Consider the following 15,825-nt stretch of genomic DNA (forward strand, 5'->3'; position numbering starts at 1 on the left):
GACTAATAATGTAACTCCCTTGAACTGGGTTAATCCCTTCTCAGGCACCGCATGATTCCTTTGGATTCTCAATAGCACAATTTCGCATTCTTTTTTTATCTCACCAGTCTCTATCAAAGAACCTGCGTGTTTCACCCTTGCTGTGTTCAGATTTGTGAGTTGGGGCATTTTCTATAATGTGATGATGATTTAGAAATGACCTGGTGCAAAAAAAATTTGGGGGGTCGTGGTGGGGTGGCTGCCCATGGGGGGGCGTCCAACTCAGGTTTTGCCCAGGGCTCAGGTTTGCCTAGGTACGCCTCTGCCCCCTTTGCTGAGGGGGGGACGGCGAGGGAACCTGTTAACTAAAATTTTTGGATCCCACCACTGGGTCAGCATCTCAGGATTTGGTCGACCGTTCTCTTAACATTCAAAGCCACTCCCACCCACCGATTAAACGTAGGAGAATCTCCATGAGGTTTGATGCTTGGGCTCTGCTTAGCAGCGTGCATCACAATCTGGCTGTCTGAAACCAGAATGGATCGTTGAAGGCCACAATCACTGGGGCATTGTGCGTTTTCCGAGCTGTGTGGCCGTGTTTCGGTAGCATTTGCTGCTGACGTTTTGTCTGCATCTGTGGCCGGCTACTGGAACACGGCCATACAGCCTGGAAACCCCACAACACCCCACTGAAATCAGAATGTTCTGAAATCCCGTGTTGGGTACGACCTTCCTCGCTTTGTGTCTCGGGGTGGTTGCTGTGCAGGAAAACGTTGCCTTTCATCCTTAGACAAGCCATGTGACTTTTCTTCAGTGTCGACCTGTTGCCTTTATTAGCAAATCCTATGCGTAGCTGTTCAGAGCTGTGCTGAACTTCACTAGGATTTTACTAACTCCTTTAGGCAGAAGGATTTCTGTCCTAGGAAGTCAACATTTCCTAGATGGGGAAAAACCAGGGGGAGATGGTCACCGGGGAAATCTGGTGATGGCTGCGGTCTTCCTTGCCTGCTTGTTTGGTAGTACATCCTGTTTAAATCAGTGGGATAGTATTCTTGTTATTAGTTTTCATTTTATTATATCTTTACTAGCAGGGCCCAGCCACGCGTTGCTGTGGCAATTGTCTTTCTCATCACAGTCCACAACCCACACAGATATCCATGCAGGTCCAATGATCCACAGCATAGCCTTTTGGGGTGGTCAAATGGAATCCCTCTTTCCCTTTTCAGTTCACATTGTTATATGGTGGTGCCTTGTGTTTTTAGTATAAGGTAACCCTTTCCATTCCACAACGGAACTGTCCAGAGTGTGAATCCCGATGTTCATGAGGCTGGTTGACACGAACAGTCCTGGCTTGGGTAAGGCAGAACTGGGGCAAGCAGGCTATCCCAGTCAGGCAGCAGAGGCAGGGTGGTGCGGCGCTCAGATCGAGGCCAGCTCCCTGAGTTCTTAAAGGGCCACTGCGATGCAAAAGAGGCGGAGGCCAGTAGTGTTGGTTGCACCACCCCGCGGATTTTCTTAGGAAGAAAAAAAGGCAAACTCCAGCCTCGCTTTTGAAGTAAAAGAGAGGCTGTGGCTAATATAGGTGAGGAAGAGTACTGGGTAAGTGGTGGTTGGGATGTGAGGGAGGGCAGAGTGAGGAATTGTGTGAGGGATGAGCTGGATGTGTGTTGTGTGGCAGCAGTGGTCAAGATTGAGGAGCACAGAGAGTGAAAGTTACTCCATGCAGTGTGTGGGACTTGGGGGGGGGACTCTCAGCTCCGGACGTCTCACACAGGCAGTGTGTATGTGTTTCACTTCCAAGTCTTTAAGTTACCTAACAGTGTTACCTATTTACTGTTTTCACTGCTCATCTCTGCCTCATCTGAAGCGTCTAACATCCTAAGCCCTCATCCCAAGCCCTCAGGCCACAGACAGGCTTGCTAATCTAACCCATTCTAAGGGTGACAGTTAAACACAGCTAGAATCTATAGCTACCTTTGGTGCTTCAGGAAAAGATGTTTTACACCTGGCTCCGAGGTATGGACTTTCATGCATTAGCTGAAGGTCCCATTACTCTGCTCCCAAGCAGGAGAAGGAACGCTGCTCATGTGAAAAAATTTGCAAGAGGGCGATCCGGCCAGCCAAGTTTTAAGTATAGGGAGTGACTAACAAAGTCACTGTTTGCTTTTTATATATATAGATGTCGCCCTACTTCTTTTCAGACTCGGGGTGGCTTACAACCAATAAGGATACAAATAATTTAAAACCGACAACAAGGGCAGTATAAATAGATTAAAAGACTACACCCCAGTATTAAAATTCCCAAACATTCCCCGAACAGATGGCAAGAGGCCAAATTATTATGGAGGTCAGTTTCAGATCTTACCTTGGTCCCAACCATACACTGCAAGCCCTGCAGAATTGTGTAAGGTCCCTCAGGGCCCTAGTCTCGTAGGACAGACACCTAGTTGGGGCCAGGATACGAAATGCCCTGGCCTTGGTTGAAGCCAAACATATTTTGGGCCAGGGATAATCCGTAAATTACTATTTGCAGATCGAGGTGCTCTTGGGGGGGGGGGGTGCATAATGGGAGAGACACTCCCTTAGATATGATGGCTCCAGACCATTTTGGGATTTAAAGAAGAAGAGTTGGAATTTATACCCCCCTTTCTCTCCTGCAAAGAGACTCAAAGGGGCTGACAATCCCCTTTTCCTTCCCCTTCCCCCACAACAAACACCCTGTGAGGTGGGTGGGGCTGAGAGAGCTCCGAAGAGCTGGGACTCGCCCAAGGTCACCCAGCTGGCGTGTGTGGGGGTGCACAGGCTAATCTGAATTCCCCAGATAAACCTCCACAGCTCAAGCGGCAGAGCGGGGAATCAAACCCGGTTCCTCCAGATTAGAGTGCCCCTACTCTTAACCACTGCGCCACTGCTGCTCCAGGACGCCACTCGGAGCGAATGCAGCGGATGGAGCGCCAGTTCAATGTGTGCCCACCGCAGGATCCCGGTGAGGACCCAGACTGCATTTCTAAAAATGCACAGGATTAGGCTGGTCTACCTCAGTGGTAGGATCCAAACATTTTAGTAACAGGTTCCCCTGGTGGTGGGATTCAAACTGTGGCGTAGCGCCAATGGGGCTGGACGGGGCAGACGATAGGGGCGCATGTGTGAACATTCCAGCATTCAAGCGGGCATTATCTCCGGGCGAGGCTGTGGCAGCGTGACGCAGCATGTCGCTAGCGCCGTCCTTTGGCGGGAAACTAATGCACGCGAGGCGCCTTGGCTGCCACGCACGCCGGTGCACCTCCTGCTAGACTGCTTCAAGTTCTGCGCGCTACTGCTGAGAGGAGGGGCGTCACTAAGGCAAAAATCACGTGGCAAAATCACCCATCGGTCACCCTCGCATGTAATACAAATAATTAGTCAGCCTACTCAGAACTCCTGTGAGAACCTGCTGGATCCCACCTCTGGTCTACCTACACAGTGGATTGGATTCATGCAGGAAGACGCTTCTGCTGCTAAAATGATCGAGAGAAGGAAACCTGCCTGTTGGAATGGAGGCACCCTGGAATTGATGAGCGTTTTATGGGAAATCAGCAGAAAAGCACTGGCAAAGGCAGACTTTGGGCTGTGGCTCAGTGGTAGAGCGCGTGGTTTGCATTTGCAAGGTCTCAGGGGAAATACCTGAAATCTCCCTTTAACAGGGCCAGGTAGTGGGTGTTAGGAGGGCTGGCGCACAACCCTTTTCTCAGAGGTTTTCCGGCCCACTTCTGCGTCCTGACCCACAGTTTGGGAAACGCTGATCTAAATCTTTTCGGTCCTGGCCCTACCTGGTGGAATATGCTCCCATCTGAGATCAGGGCCCTGCGGGACATAAGAACAAGCCAGCTGGATCAGACCAGAGTCCATCTAGTCCAGCTCTCTGCTACTCGCAGTGGCCCACCAGGTGCCTTGGGGAGCTCACGTGCAGGATGTGAACGCAATGGCCTTCTGCGGGACCTGAATAGTTTCCGCAGGGCCTGTAAAAAGGAGCTCTTCCACCGGGCTTTCCCGGATGGCCAGCTGGGTTAACATCTTTCCTGGCCTCCTGGGGGAGGGGAGGGGGGTGGGATCTATTAACATGTGTAAGTCGCCATCTGGCCCTTTTAGTATTGTTTTAAACTTCTTTAAACTATTATTATTTTATTGTATTATTATGATGTGGCGGTAAGTAACGTGAATCGGTTTTACGGCACATGGAATAATATTTCACTGTTCTGAACTTAGTCCCGAGATTAGGAGGGCTGCATCCAAACATGCCGGGGTGGTGGTGGTGGTGGTTGTATGATTGTTGGCCTGTTCCAATTAGTGTGCAACTGTTGCCGCCTTGAGCCCCCAGGGGAAGGGCGGGGTATACCTTTAAAAATAAATCAATAAATAAAGTTACCTTTCGTTCAGCTCCAGCTTGGGACCACTTCACCAGTAGAGGTAACTTCCTTCAGTGCGAGGGGTCTTCCCCTGACCCTGAACACTCTTCGAGCGTCTTGTGTTGAAGCCGTCTCCTTCTGCCGGTGGAAGGCAGCTCTGGCCTGGTGCCGTACATTCAAGTTTTGGGCCAGGATTTGTTTTAATCAAGATGAACTGGACTATACATCCCAGGGACGCTCCATCCTCCACACAACCCAGTGGTGGGTTAAAATCGAAGCCAAACTTAATGAGCTGTGGCTATGCTAAACTTTCTACTCTAGAGCTGTGGCTATGCTAAACTCCGCTGCTTCATATTGATGTATTTGGGGCTATGTAGGGATGGGTGGAGGATGATGATGTATGAGTCTGAAATTGCATGAGTCTGAAATTGTATGAGTCTGAAATTGTGTGCATCGAGGAATGCTGCTGTAAATTTCGTTGTGCGTGCACAATGACAATAAAATGCTTATGCTTATGCTTATGCTTATGCTAATGAGTTGGGCACCTCCTTGGAGGACCTGCTAATGTTAACAGAGCAGGAGGTCTATGGGGCTATCAAGAAGAGACTTTTTGATGGAGAGTTTCAACAGATGCTACAGGAAGCTAATAAAACCTGTTCCCCGATCTCTCTGGGAATACCTGTGGATAGATTAATTGTAGCCCAGTACCTTTATCTCCTGGTTGAGGCCTGGTGGCGTAGAGCAATCACCTTAGCTAGGTGTAATGCCCTGCCTTCTTCCCTTAGCCTTGGACGCCACCTTGGAATCCCACATAAAGAAAGGAAATGCCCGTGGGGCATGGGTTCTGTGGAAACAGTATCTCCTATGCTGTTGGATTGTCCTTTTTATGAGATAGGTAGGAAGAAGCACATAATCCCCTTCCTGCATGGAAGTGAAGGCATTACAGATAAACAGAAGGTTATATATCTTTTAAACAGCCACAACTACGAGCTGTTGGAAGCGGTGGCTAAATTTTTAAATGGTGTTATTTTAACTCGTCAGAAGTTGTACAGGCTGTTATTATCTTGCAATGTTAATGTTAAACTATTTATGTGCCATTAAAGGTATTTGAAATCGAATCGAATGCAGCTCTGCAAGCAGAATGGAGCTGTAGGGCCTTCCTGGTGACCTGTGTTCCTGTGTTGGCCCTGCAATGGGGTGGAGAAGGCCTTACTCTCATTATTCAGGCTTTTGGCAACAGGGTAGACAAGACGCCTCCCAGGGTAGATAGTCAGTCTGACCGGGAGAAGATCTGTCTGGCAAAGAGCTGCCAAAAAGCCTTCCGTGGACGGCACTGAATGATTTTGACTCCTAATGTCCGGTGTCTCCCCTTTTGGCCAGCCTTGGAAAACTTGCATGAAGAAGAAGAAGAAGAGTTTGGATTTATATCCCCCCTTTCTCTCCTGCAGGAGACTCAAAGGGGCTTACAATCTCCTTGCCCTTCCCCCCTCACAACAAACACCCTGTGAGGTGGGTGGGGCTGAGAGAGCTCCGAGAAGCTGTGACTAGCCCAAGGTCACCCAGCTGGCGTGTGTGGGAATGTACAGGCTAATCTGAATTCCCCAGATAAGCCTCCACAGCTGGGAATCAAACCCGGTTCCTCCAGATTAGATACACGAGCTCTTAACCTCCTACGCCACTGCTGCTCCAGTGGTTCTGCCTTGTTATTCCTAATATACCGAGGTATGCTGCCTTTAAGCTTGGAGGCTCAATTTAACTGTTCTTGTAACTGAACAGAAGCTATGTTTTATCCTACACATGTGCATTAGAGTGCTTTTGGGAAAAGCTAGTGGCCGTGACAACGCGTGGCGGTAAGTAACGTGAATTGGTTTTACGGCACATGGAATAATATTTCACTGTTCTGAACTTAGTACCAAGATTAGGAGGGCTGCATCCAAACATGCCGGGGGGTGGTTGTATGATCGTTGGCCTGTTCCAATTAGTGTGCAACTGACTTCCAGTGTGGACAAGGCAACATTTGCAAACGACGGATAGGCACAGGCTCAGTTGTCTGATTGTGGCCTCTGATATTTTGGAAATGTTTTGCAAAACAACACAGCCTGAAGTGTTCGCATCAGGATAGAAAGACCAGGGATTAATCTGCTCTGCCTCCAACAGTGGCCTGATGGATGATTGAAGGAGGGACCAGAGCTCTGGGGAAGAGCATCCGCTTGGTATGCGGAAGGGTTCGCTCCTTGGCATCTCCACTGAAACAATCTCAGATATCAGGTGACGTCAAAGAACCCTGCCTGACATCTTGGAGGGGCGCTACCAGTGGAGGAGGAGGAGGAGGAGGAGGAGTTTGGATTTATATCCCCCCTTTCTCTCCTGCAGGAGACTCAAAGGGGCTTACAATCTCCTTGCCCTTCCCCCCTCACAACAAACACCCTGTGAGGTGGGTGGGGCTGAGAGAGCTCTGAGAAGCTGTGACTAGCCCAAGGTCACCCAGCTGGCGTGTGTGGGAGTGTACAGGCTAATCTGAATTCCCCAGATAAGCCTCCACAGCTCATGTGGCAGAGCTGGGAATCAAACCCGGTTCCTCCAGATTAGATACACGAGCTCTTAACCTCCTACGCCACTGCTGCTCCTGGCTTGAGTGGACAATACTGACCTCAATAGACTAGTCTGTATACTACACTGTCATGTGTTCAAGTGTGCATTTAGGGAAGGGTAATGGCTCATTGGTTGAGAATCTGCTTGACATATAGAAGGTTCAATCCCAGACATCTTCAGTTAAAAAGACCCGCAGTAAGGGCACCTCTCCACATGCAGATTAATGCACTTCCAATCCACTTTCAACGCACTTTGCAGCTGGATTTTACTGTGCGGAATAGCAAAATCTGCTTGCAAACATTTGTGAAAGTGGATTGAAAGTGCATTATTCCGCATGTCCCTCTGCCTGAGAGGCTGCAGAGCTGCCCGGGGTGGCCAACCTATGGCACTCCAAATGTTCATGGACTACAATTCCCACCAGCCCCTGTCAGCATGGCCAACTGATGGGAATTGTAGTCATACATACATACATACATACATACATACATACATACATACATACATACATACATACATACATAAAACCTTTATTAGGCATAATACCAATATAACAACCAGCATTATCCAGGCAAATGTTCCATACATAAAACCATCACAGGTATTATTCCAAAGTTCCTAAAAGGAACCTAGCTACAGAATTTAAAATCACAGAAGAAGAGTTGTTTAGTAAGAATGCAACCTTCCCAGCAACAGAGTATTCCTTAAACTTAGCAGGAAGGAAAGTCAAAAGCCTGGTCCTAGCTTCCTCGTATTTGGGGCAGGGGAATTGTAGTCCATGAACATCTGGAGCACCATAAGTTGGCCACCTCTGGAGAAGGCAATGCTGACCTTGATGCACCAATGGTACAATTCAGTATAGCACACCTTTGTGTGTTCAACAGGAACAAAACACGAGATGCCTGTGAAAAGCATTCTTTTCTTTTTCTACTCTTAAGAGTCCTCTGCTTGTTTTCCTAGGTTTTTCTGGCACCCTGGAGAAGCCACAGAAAATGCAAAACAACGAAGTGATAAAACCTGCCAAGTACTTCTCCGAAGTGGAGAAGAGCGTGCTGCTTGCCCTGGTTGAGAAATATAAATATGTCCTGGAGTGCAAGAAAAGCGACGCCCGGACGATTGCGCTGAAACAGAGGACCTGGCAGGCCCTGGCGCACGAGTACAATTCTCAGCCCAGCGTTTCGCTCCGGGACTTCAAGCAGCTGAAGAAATGCTGGGAAAACATCAAGGCGCGGACCAAGAAAATAATGTCCCACGACAGGCGAGATAAGGTCAAAAGGAGTATCAGCCCCCTCATTGGTAATCACGTCCTAAGGAAGGAGAAGATCGCCAGCATGGTGCCGGAGCAAGTGTACTTTTTGCAGAATCCGCCAGACGAAGATTCGGAATATCAGCCAGAGACTTCCAGTCAAGGTACGGTTCTTTCGTAGACCTGAACGAATTGCGCTCGTAGTCAAGTATTTATTGTTTGAGCCATTGGCTGTAACAATACAGAAATACGTGCAGTTAAAACATTTAAATTAAAACAAGAACTTAGTTTTACATTAAAATATAAATTATTTGTATTCGCAATCTCTAAATTAAAATGCCCCATCAAATACTTTCCACGTCAGATGTTTTTGCAGCTTCTTCAGCTAGTCTAAGTTAACCTCCAGTACTTTGGAACATCAGTTCAAACAGCGCTTTGCTCGTAATTTCCTACCCGCCAGGGCAAAGAGAGCCATCTTGTAGGAAACATAGGAATCAATATCAGATAGTAAGAAAATCAGTTTCTCATCATCGGACAAAAAGGCTGTCCTAGGTAGTATTGGCTTCAAAAACCTTTTCCTTATTTCTGAATATAAAGGACAGGAGAGTATATAATGAAAGAGATCCTCAGGCTCTTGTTTTCCACAGATACAAAAGCGCTGAGAAAATGGTATTCGTGTGTATCTACCACTAAGCACTGCTGAAGGCATTGATTGAAATCTAATAGAAGTATAAGCTATTCTTAGGTTTCTTGATAGTGTAGTGGTCAGATATGTAGCTCTAATAAATTGCGCTTGTAGTTTCTGCGTAGGCGGAAAGAAATCCCTTGTAAGCCCATTCATCCATTCCTCTTTCTCTAGCGCCAGTTTCAAAGTTGCCAACTGCAAGCAGTCTATGGGGCCCTTCCAAGCAGAATTAAATCTTTTTAAGCCCACTGTCTTCAGTAGGGTAAGGGTTTGGTACCCCAGTCAATAAGAAGACACGAGAATGGCTTCAGGAGCTTTATTAGAACTGCGTCTGGCCCCTATGGCCAGGTAGCTGAGACTGAGGTCCCAGCTCCCTGGCCCCCAGTATAAACCTTACAATTACAATCAAATAGCCCCCACCCTTGCATTCCCCATATCAGCCTTAGAAAGGACAGTTGAAGACAGTTGCGGTAGATACATTGTTTTGGGAATGGCTTGTCTTCTCCCGGGGAAGGGGCAATGATGGAGAGTCGGTGGACTCCATTCACTACATCACTGCAGTAACAAAAGGCAGGGCCTCTGGCCTTGGGCAATGCCAATACGAGTCCAGCTGCAGCCAGACGTGCCCAGGCACGTCTTGTGTGTTTTGGCAGGCCCAGAATGGCGGGGCCTGGCAAGTAGACTTATCAGAGAATAAGCCCAGCACTGTTAATTTGTTCAGCAGGTGGGCAGGGGTTCCAAAACAGTTATTTCCCCTGCTGTCAGATGGTTCGTTCGGGCTGTACCATCATCTCTTTTCCTCTTTTAAGCCTTTATTTTTTTCAGCGATCCTTTTTCCCGTCCCTTTTTTGATAACAACATTTTGAATGATGACGGCAACCATCGTTGCATCTCGGCGGAATAGGGAGAGGGTTGGGAGGGCCCGTTAGGAGGCCTGGCATATTAGGGGGAGGCAGGGCCCGAGCGAGGGGGAACTGCGCCCAGTGGTGGGATCCAAAAATTGTAGTAACAGGTTCCCATGGTGGTGGGATTCAAACTGTGGCGTAGCACCAATGGGGTTGGGCGGGGCACGATGGGGGCGTTGCTGGGCATTCCTGGGCGGGGCTGTGGCAAGGACACAGCCGCTGCGCCGGTCCTTGGGCGGGAAACGAATGCACGCAGGTGCAGGCTGCCACGCACGCCGGTGCACCTCCTGCTAGACTGCTTCAAGTTCTGTGCGCTACTGCTGAGAGGAGGGGCGTAACTAAGGCAAAAATCATGTGGCAAAATCACCAATTAGTAACCCCCTCTCGGCACACACAAATAATTAGTAACCTACTCTCGGGAACCTGTGAGAACTTGCTGGATCCCACCTCTGACTGTGCCCCTGCCACACCCCTGCTCTGGAATGCCCCCAACACTCCCCCTACTGGCACGCACCCGGTGCATCGCGCATGCACACACACTGTCCCCTTGGTGCTACACCACTGGGAGGAGGAAGGGATGTATCTGGTTATACAGTTAGCAGGGTTCGTGGGCTGTTGCTGGAAGGAAAGAGAGAAGAGAAATGAGAAGTAAGCTCACTCCTTACCTTTGTGAAACAAGAAGTCCTGTATGAAGGAAGTAAGGAGAAGGTGCTGATTTCTTTATTATAGTTCTGAAGGCAGCTTTCTATGTGACGTTGTGCGTGTGCCTGTGTTTGCAAAATTGCTTAGCCACCTGTCTGATGAGGCACCTTCATTTTGAATGATACAGTAATGAACATTAATTATGTCAAGGGGAAGGTGATCTTGTAGAAATGTGGGCAAGACATCAGGGATTATGCTAAAGAAGTGGACACAAATATCTTCCATGAAACGAACCAAAATGAAACCAAGGGGACTTGTCTGACCTGTTTCCACATTTGAGAATTATTATTCCATTACATGTTGTCTATTCATATTGTGTTAATGGCTTAAACGTCTGTGTAGATATTAAACATACAAGTCAGTCGTTGCACGTCATCTGAGTTGCTGGATATACTGTGTAGCCAACATTTGATGTTTCTGTAGTTTTGAGCTGCTTCCGCTAATCTATACCTGGTTCTTTTATTAATTGTAAAAGTGTTTTCCGTTTCCTGCTGACCACACTTTTTACCCTGTTTCCCCTAAAATAAGCCAGGGTCTTATATTAATTTTTGCTCCAGAAGATGCGTTAGGGCCAGAGGTGAGATCCAGCAGGTTCTCACAGATTCCCGAGAGTAGGTTACTAATTATTTGTGTGTGCCGAGAGGGGGTTACTAATGGGTGATTTTGCCACGTGATTTTTGCCTTAGTCACGCCCCTCCTCTCAGCAGTAGTGCGCAGAACTTGAAGCAGTCTAGCAGGAGGTGCACCGGCATGCGTGGCAGCCTGCACCTGCATGCATTCGTTTCCCGCCCAAGGACCGGCGCAGCGGCTGCGTCCTTGCCACAGCCCCGCCCAGGAATGCCCAGCCCCCGGAATGCCCAGCCACGCCCCCATCGTGCCATGCCCAGCCCCATTGGCACTACGCCACAGTTTGAATCCCACCACCATGGGAACCTGTTACTAAAATTTTTGGATCCCACCACTGGTTAGGGCTTATTTTCGGGGTAAGGCTTATTTTCGGGGAAAAGGTATCTTTCCATGGAAAATAGTATACGTTCCTATCAAAGGCAATGCTGCCATCTGATGGTATGCTTCAGTAACGTACTATAATACATATGATGTAGCTGGAGATTCCAGCTAGCCGGTGTTGGTCCAAAGAAAAATTCAAAAACATGAGCCAGGTTATACATTTTGGTTAAGACCAGCCAAAATGACACAAAAAGATGTGCAAGTTTTGGGCTTCTCCAGAACTTTTCTTTAGTTTGGGAGAACCCGGAGGTTTGCACACTGTTGTGTTGTTTCAGTTGCCTTTAGCAAATGCAGCCTCATTTTTAGCTGATACAGTAGTCTTTGGAGTAGACCCAACCATCCTCCTAGTACCGTGGTGGCGAACCTTTGGCACTCCAGATGTTATTGGACTACAATTCCCATCAGCCCCTGCCAGCATGGCCAATTGGCCATGGGAATTGTAGCCCATAACATCTGATGGGAATTGTAGTCCATAACATCTGGAGTGCCAAAAGTTCGCCACCACTGTCCTAGTAGCTTTCCTCCAGCCTATGTAGCTCTTCCCGCATTAAAAGAACCGCTTAAGTTGGATGAAGTCTCCTTAGACTGGAAGCGAACGTCAAACTTGAGCTGAAAGGAAAGGTGCGGGTATATGTATTTTAATAAATGAATAAATTTTTCTCAGTGGGGTGTTAAGATAAAAGGGTTATCCACCCTATAGTATCTAACAGCTGAACCCCTTTCTTGAAATGACCTCGTGCTGGCATCTGTGGAGTGATCTTGTTCAAAACAGCTTCCCAGTAAGGCACAGACTGAGAATAAGAGAAAGAGGGAAAATGATTTCCCCCTACGTCCACACAGCCAGTCCATAGCTTAGGACCAAACCAGGCATGCTCTAGAAATTCTGGGTCTGGAGTTTTCAGGCACATGGGAACTGAATTGTAAAAAAAAAAAAAAAATCAGGCAACTGGTTTGGTCCTGAACCTGGTCCCTTTGGTGGTGGGTGAAAAGTGCCAACAAAACACAACCAACTTATGGCAATAGGGTTTGCGAGGCCATTTCCTACCTCTGCGTAGCAGCCCTGGATTTCCTTGGTGGTTTCCCATCCACGTACAAACCAGGGTCGAACCTTCTTAACTTCCAAGATCTGACAAGAATGGGCTAGTTTGAACCATCCAGAATAGGCCCACCATGGCCTGTACTCTGTGTTTTAGCTAGTGCAGAAGATCTTTAATAGCAGCAAATTCAACTCGCTCACCTGTAAATCAATCTCTAGTTGGAGTAAAGAGTTGTATGTCTCTATCATGAAACCAAGCCTGGGAGAGCCACGCTTGTTTCAGTAAAACCTGGGTTCTTTTCTCCAATAACTCCAACCAGCTGAGGTCTCAACGATTTTTATTGAAAAACAGAAATAAAAGAAATAAAACATGAATGCAGTAAGAGATTGCTCAACTGGTTACATTCCTTTCGGTTCTTTGTCCCCATTCCGGGATCCCATGGCCCAGAGATGCTTCTCTGACCACGTCTCAAGATGGAATTCAAAAACCTTTGTTTTCCCCTTCTCAGGAATACTCTGTTCAGGCCATGAGGTAACTTAGGCCTTTGACGTTTCAACCTGGCACCTTTGTATGGCTTCCTGTCCTCCCTCAAGGAGACCAAAAGGCAAAGATGCTTTTCACAGTCATATGTGACTTCCCTTTACTGTAGCGATAGCATCATTCCATGACACGCCCCTTTTTGAGATGAAGTCTGTAAACTCCATGTTCACATACTTCAGCTTCCTTATAATACTGGTTGCATAATATCACATGTTTCTAGCTAACATAGTTCAGCTAACTATTTTCCATCACAGTCTCATTATTTATTCTATATGACCAATCCTAAATTAAGGCGTGCATTTTCCTTAGCAAGATTTAGTATTTTGCCATCTGCTTTACTTAAGGGCAGGTTTCAGAAAATACCAAAGACTTAAAGCTTATACCCTTGCAATAGTGCACAAGTAGAAATGCTAGCGTACACTATGTGTCACTGCCCAAATAGGATATATTTAAAGCATAAGCATCGAGTATTGTTCACATCTGCTAATGTGGATAGGACAGATGACCAAAAGATAAAGTATTTTCTGGATAATTCTAATCAGGATTTTTCTGAACGGGATGCCAAGTTCTTGTTTGATACAATTGGTACTTCCATAAAGGAAAGTTTTTATATTAAATTATGGTGGCTACATATTGAAAAAAAAGATATTTTCCTTGGGCTTCTCTTGGGAGGCCCTACAAATGCTCACCGCTCCGGAGATTTACCATCGCTTAAAGACTAGATTATTTGATCAAGAATATCTCCTGAGCAAAGCGCAAAGCTCTTGCTCTCCAATATTCTTTGGGATTATCCCTCAGAAATCTAGCCCTGCTGTATACCTGGAACAACTTGTTAATTACAATTGCAGATGGGTCATGACTAGAGCAAGGTGTAACTCTTTTCTGTCAGTACATCTTCAAGGTCGCTTCTCTAATTTTCCACAAAATGAGCGTTGCTGTCGATTTTGTCCTAATACAACTGGTTCACTTACTCATATTCTGCTTCACTGTTCAAAATACAACAACATTAGAACTGATTTGAGAACTGTATTACCAGCAGGATTTATGCTCCTTTCTGATAAGATAAAAATGGCTAAGCTTCTAAATAACTCTAATGTTGAAATCTCTGAAGCTGTTGCTATATTTTTACTCTGTGTACTGCAAGTTGTGCAATAATGATCTTCTTATTGTATTTGGAATTCTTGACACACACCGGTTTTATGCCTAATAAAGGTGTTGGATTTGGATATTAAATGATGGTTATTTTGAGCTGTATTAATGTTACTTTTGGTTGTTTTGCTGTATGTGATTCTGTATTTGCCTTTCCCTAGAACCTTTCACCGTCATAAACAGAGAACTGTGCGACGAAGAGAAAGAGCTCGTCCACTACCAGGTGTGTGAAGGGACCTCGCAGTCCGAGCCGTCTTGCTCGGCGGTCAGACTCACGGGCAGTAAAAACTTCCGCAGCAAGGCCGCTCAGGAAAGCGACCTGAAGAAGATGCACGAGGAAGAGCACCACCAGCAGATGTCCATCCTGCAGCTGCAGCTGATCCAAATGAACGAGGTGCACGTGGCCAAGATCCAGCAGATCGAGCGGGAGTGCGAGATGGCGGAAGAGGAGCACCGGATCAAGATGGAAGTGCTCAACAAAAAAAAGATGTACTGGGAGCGAAAGCTCCAGACAGTTGCCAAGGAGTGGCCCGTCTCTTCTTTTAACAGACCCTACCCCAATTCACCCTAGAGAATCCGGCAGCACCCGGGCGGTGGGATTGAACCAGCGGGCTCCCTTAACACAAGGGTCGGGATTCGCTCAAGTGAATTTGGTATCTGTAGTTGAATGGCTGTGAGAATGCCTGTGGACAGACAGTAAGGAAAAGCTAAAAAAAAAAAAGGTGGTGTTTAGTTTTTAAAACAGGTTTTGTTTCTTTGCAGGCGGAGTTGGTGTTAAGTGCTCTTTGTGAGGCTTTAAATAGGCACAAGGATGCCATTTCAAAATCCATTTGTCTTCTCTGTGATGGTTACTTTCAGTTTAGGGGGGACCATAATGCAGGTGTTCAGTTGGGCTTTGAAATATTCATTTGTGGGCCCCCAAAGCTGGAAAATCTCTGTCGGTTTTAAAGGGGAGGGCTGGATTTCATACCTCAGTCCAATGTTTCCCAACCTTTTTGATGTCGCGGTACCCTTGACCTCGCTCTTCATATCTCAGGATACCCTTGAGGTTCATTTGATATTTTTTTGCATTTTTAAAGAGTTTTTTTCCTTTTTTGCCCTGTAGGTGGGGGGAGTGGCAAGCAGGGGGAGGGGAGGGGAGGGAAAGCAGCGTTGACAGCTGTGTTGTGTGTTTGCCTAAATTCAGCATGGATTGGGGGGATTTAAAGGGAGAGCTCCCTTTAAATCTACCCCCCCCATCCACACCAAATTTAGGCAAATAAAACAATGCTGTTTTTCAATGTTGTTTAAAGGGAGCCCATGAGGCTTCCAACCCCTCCCCTTCAAAATCCATTTGATTCCGATGGGGGGGGGGCAGGCGGTAGCATTGTCATGGTACCCCTGGGACGTGTTCATGGTACCCCAGGGTACCACGGAACCCTGGTTGGGAATCACTGCCTCAGTCACTGCCCGTGACTGGTCTACTAATGGGCACTGCCCGTGTCACTGCCCGTGTCACTGCCCGTGACAGGTCTACTAATGGGCACACAGTGACTCAGCCACATTGCTGGGTGCGGGTAGGGACATCTAGCACACAGGTCCCCAACATGGTGCCACCATG

The 15,825-nt window shown here is 47.2% G+C and overlaps 2 protein-coding genes across 2 annotated transcripts in view; one reads left to right on the forward strand and one right to left on the reverse strand.

Annotated features, from left to right (window-relative positions):
* Positions 1-4,540, reverse strand: part of LOC125440553 — a 43,362-nt gene extending 38,822 nt beyond the window's left edge. The window contains exon 1 of the mRNA XM_048510426.1: positions 4,461-4,540. Within this exon, the coding sequence (XP_048366383.1) occupies positions 4,461-4,540 (80 nt within the window). The remainder of the gene's footprint in view (positions 1-4,460) is intronic.
* The window catches only part of MSANTD3 (Myb/SANT DNA binding domain containing 3), a 17,474-nt gene extending 2,420 nt beyond the window's left edge, over positions 1-15,054 (forward strand). Inside the window, exons 2-3 of the mRNA XM_048510579.1 lie at positions 7,914-8,363; positions 14,387-15,054. Coding sequence (XP_048366536.1) covers positions 7,946-8,363; positions 14,387-14,796 — 828 coding nt within the window. The 5' untranslated portion in view covers positions 7,914-7,945 and the 3' untranslated portion in view covers positions 14,797-15,054. The remainder of the gene's footprint in view (positions 1-7,913; positions 8,364-14,386) is intronic.
* Positions 15,055-15,825: the final 771 nt, after the last annotated feature.

Source organism: Sphaerodactylus townsendi, linkage group LG11 (assembly GCF_021028975.2).
Source record: "Sphaerodactylus townsendi isolate TG3544 linkage group LG11, MPM_Stown_v2.3, whole genome shotgun sequence".
Classification (NCBI taxonomy): domain Eukaryota; kingdom Metazoa; phylum Chordata; class Lepidosauria; order Squamata; family Sphaerodactylidae; genus Sphaerodactylus; species Sphaerodactylus townsendi.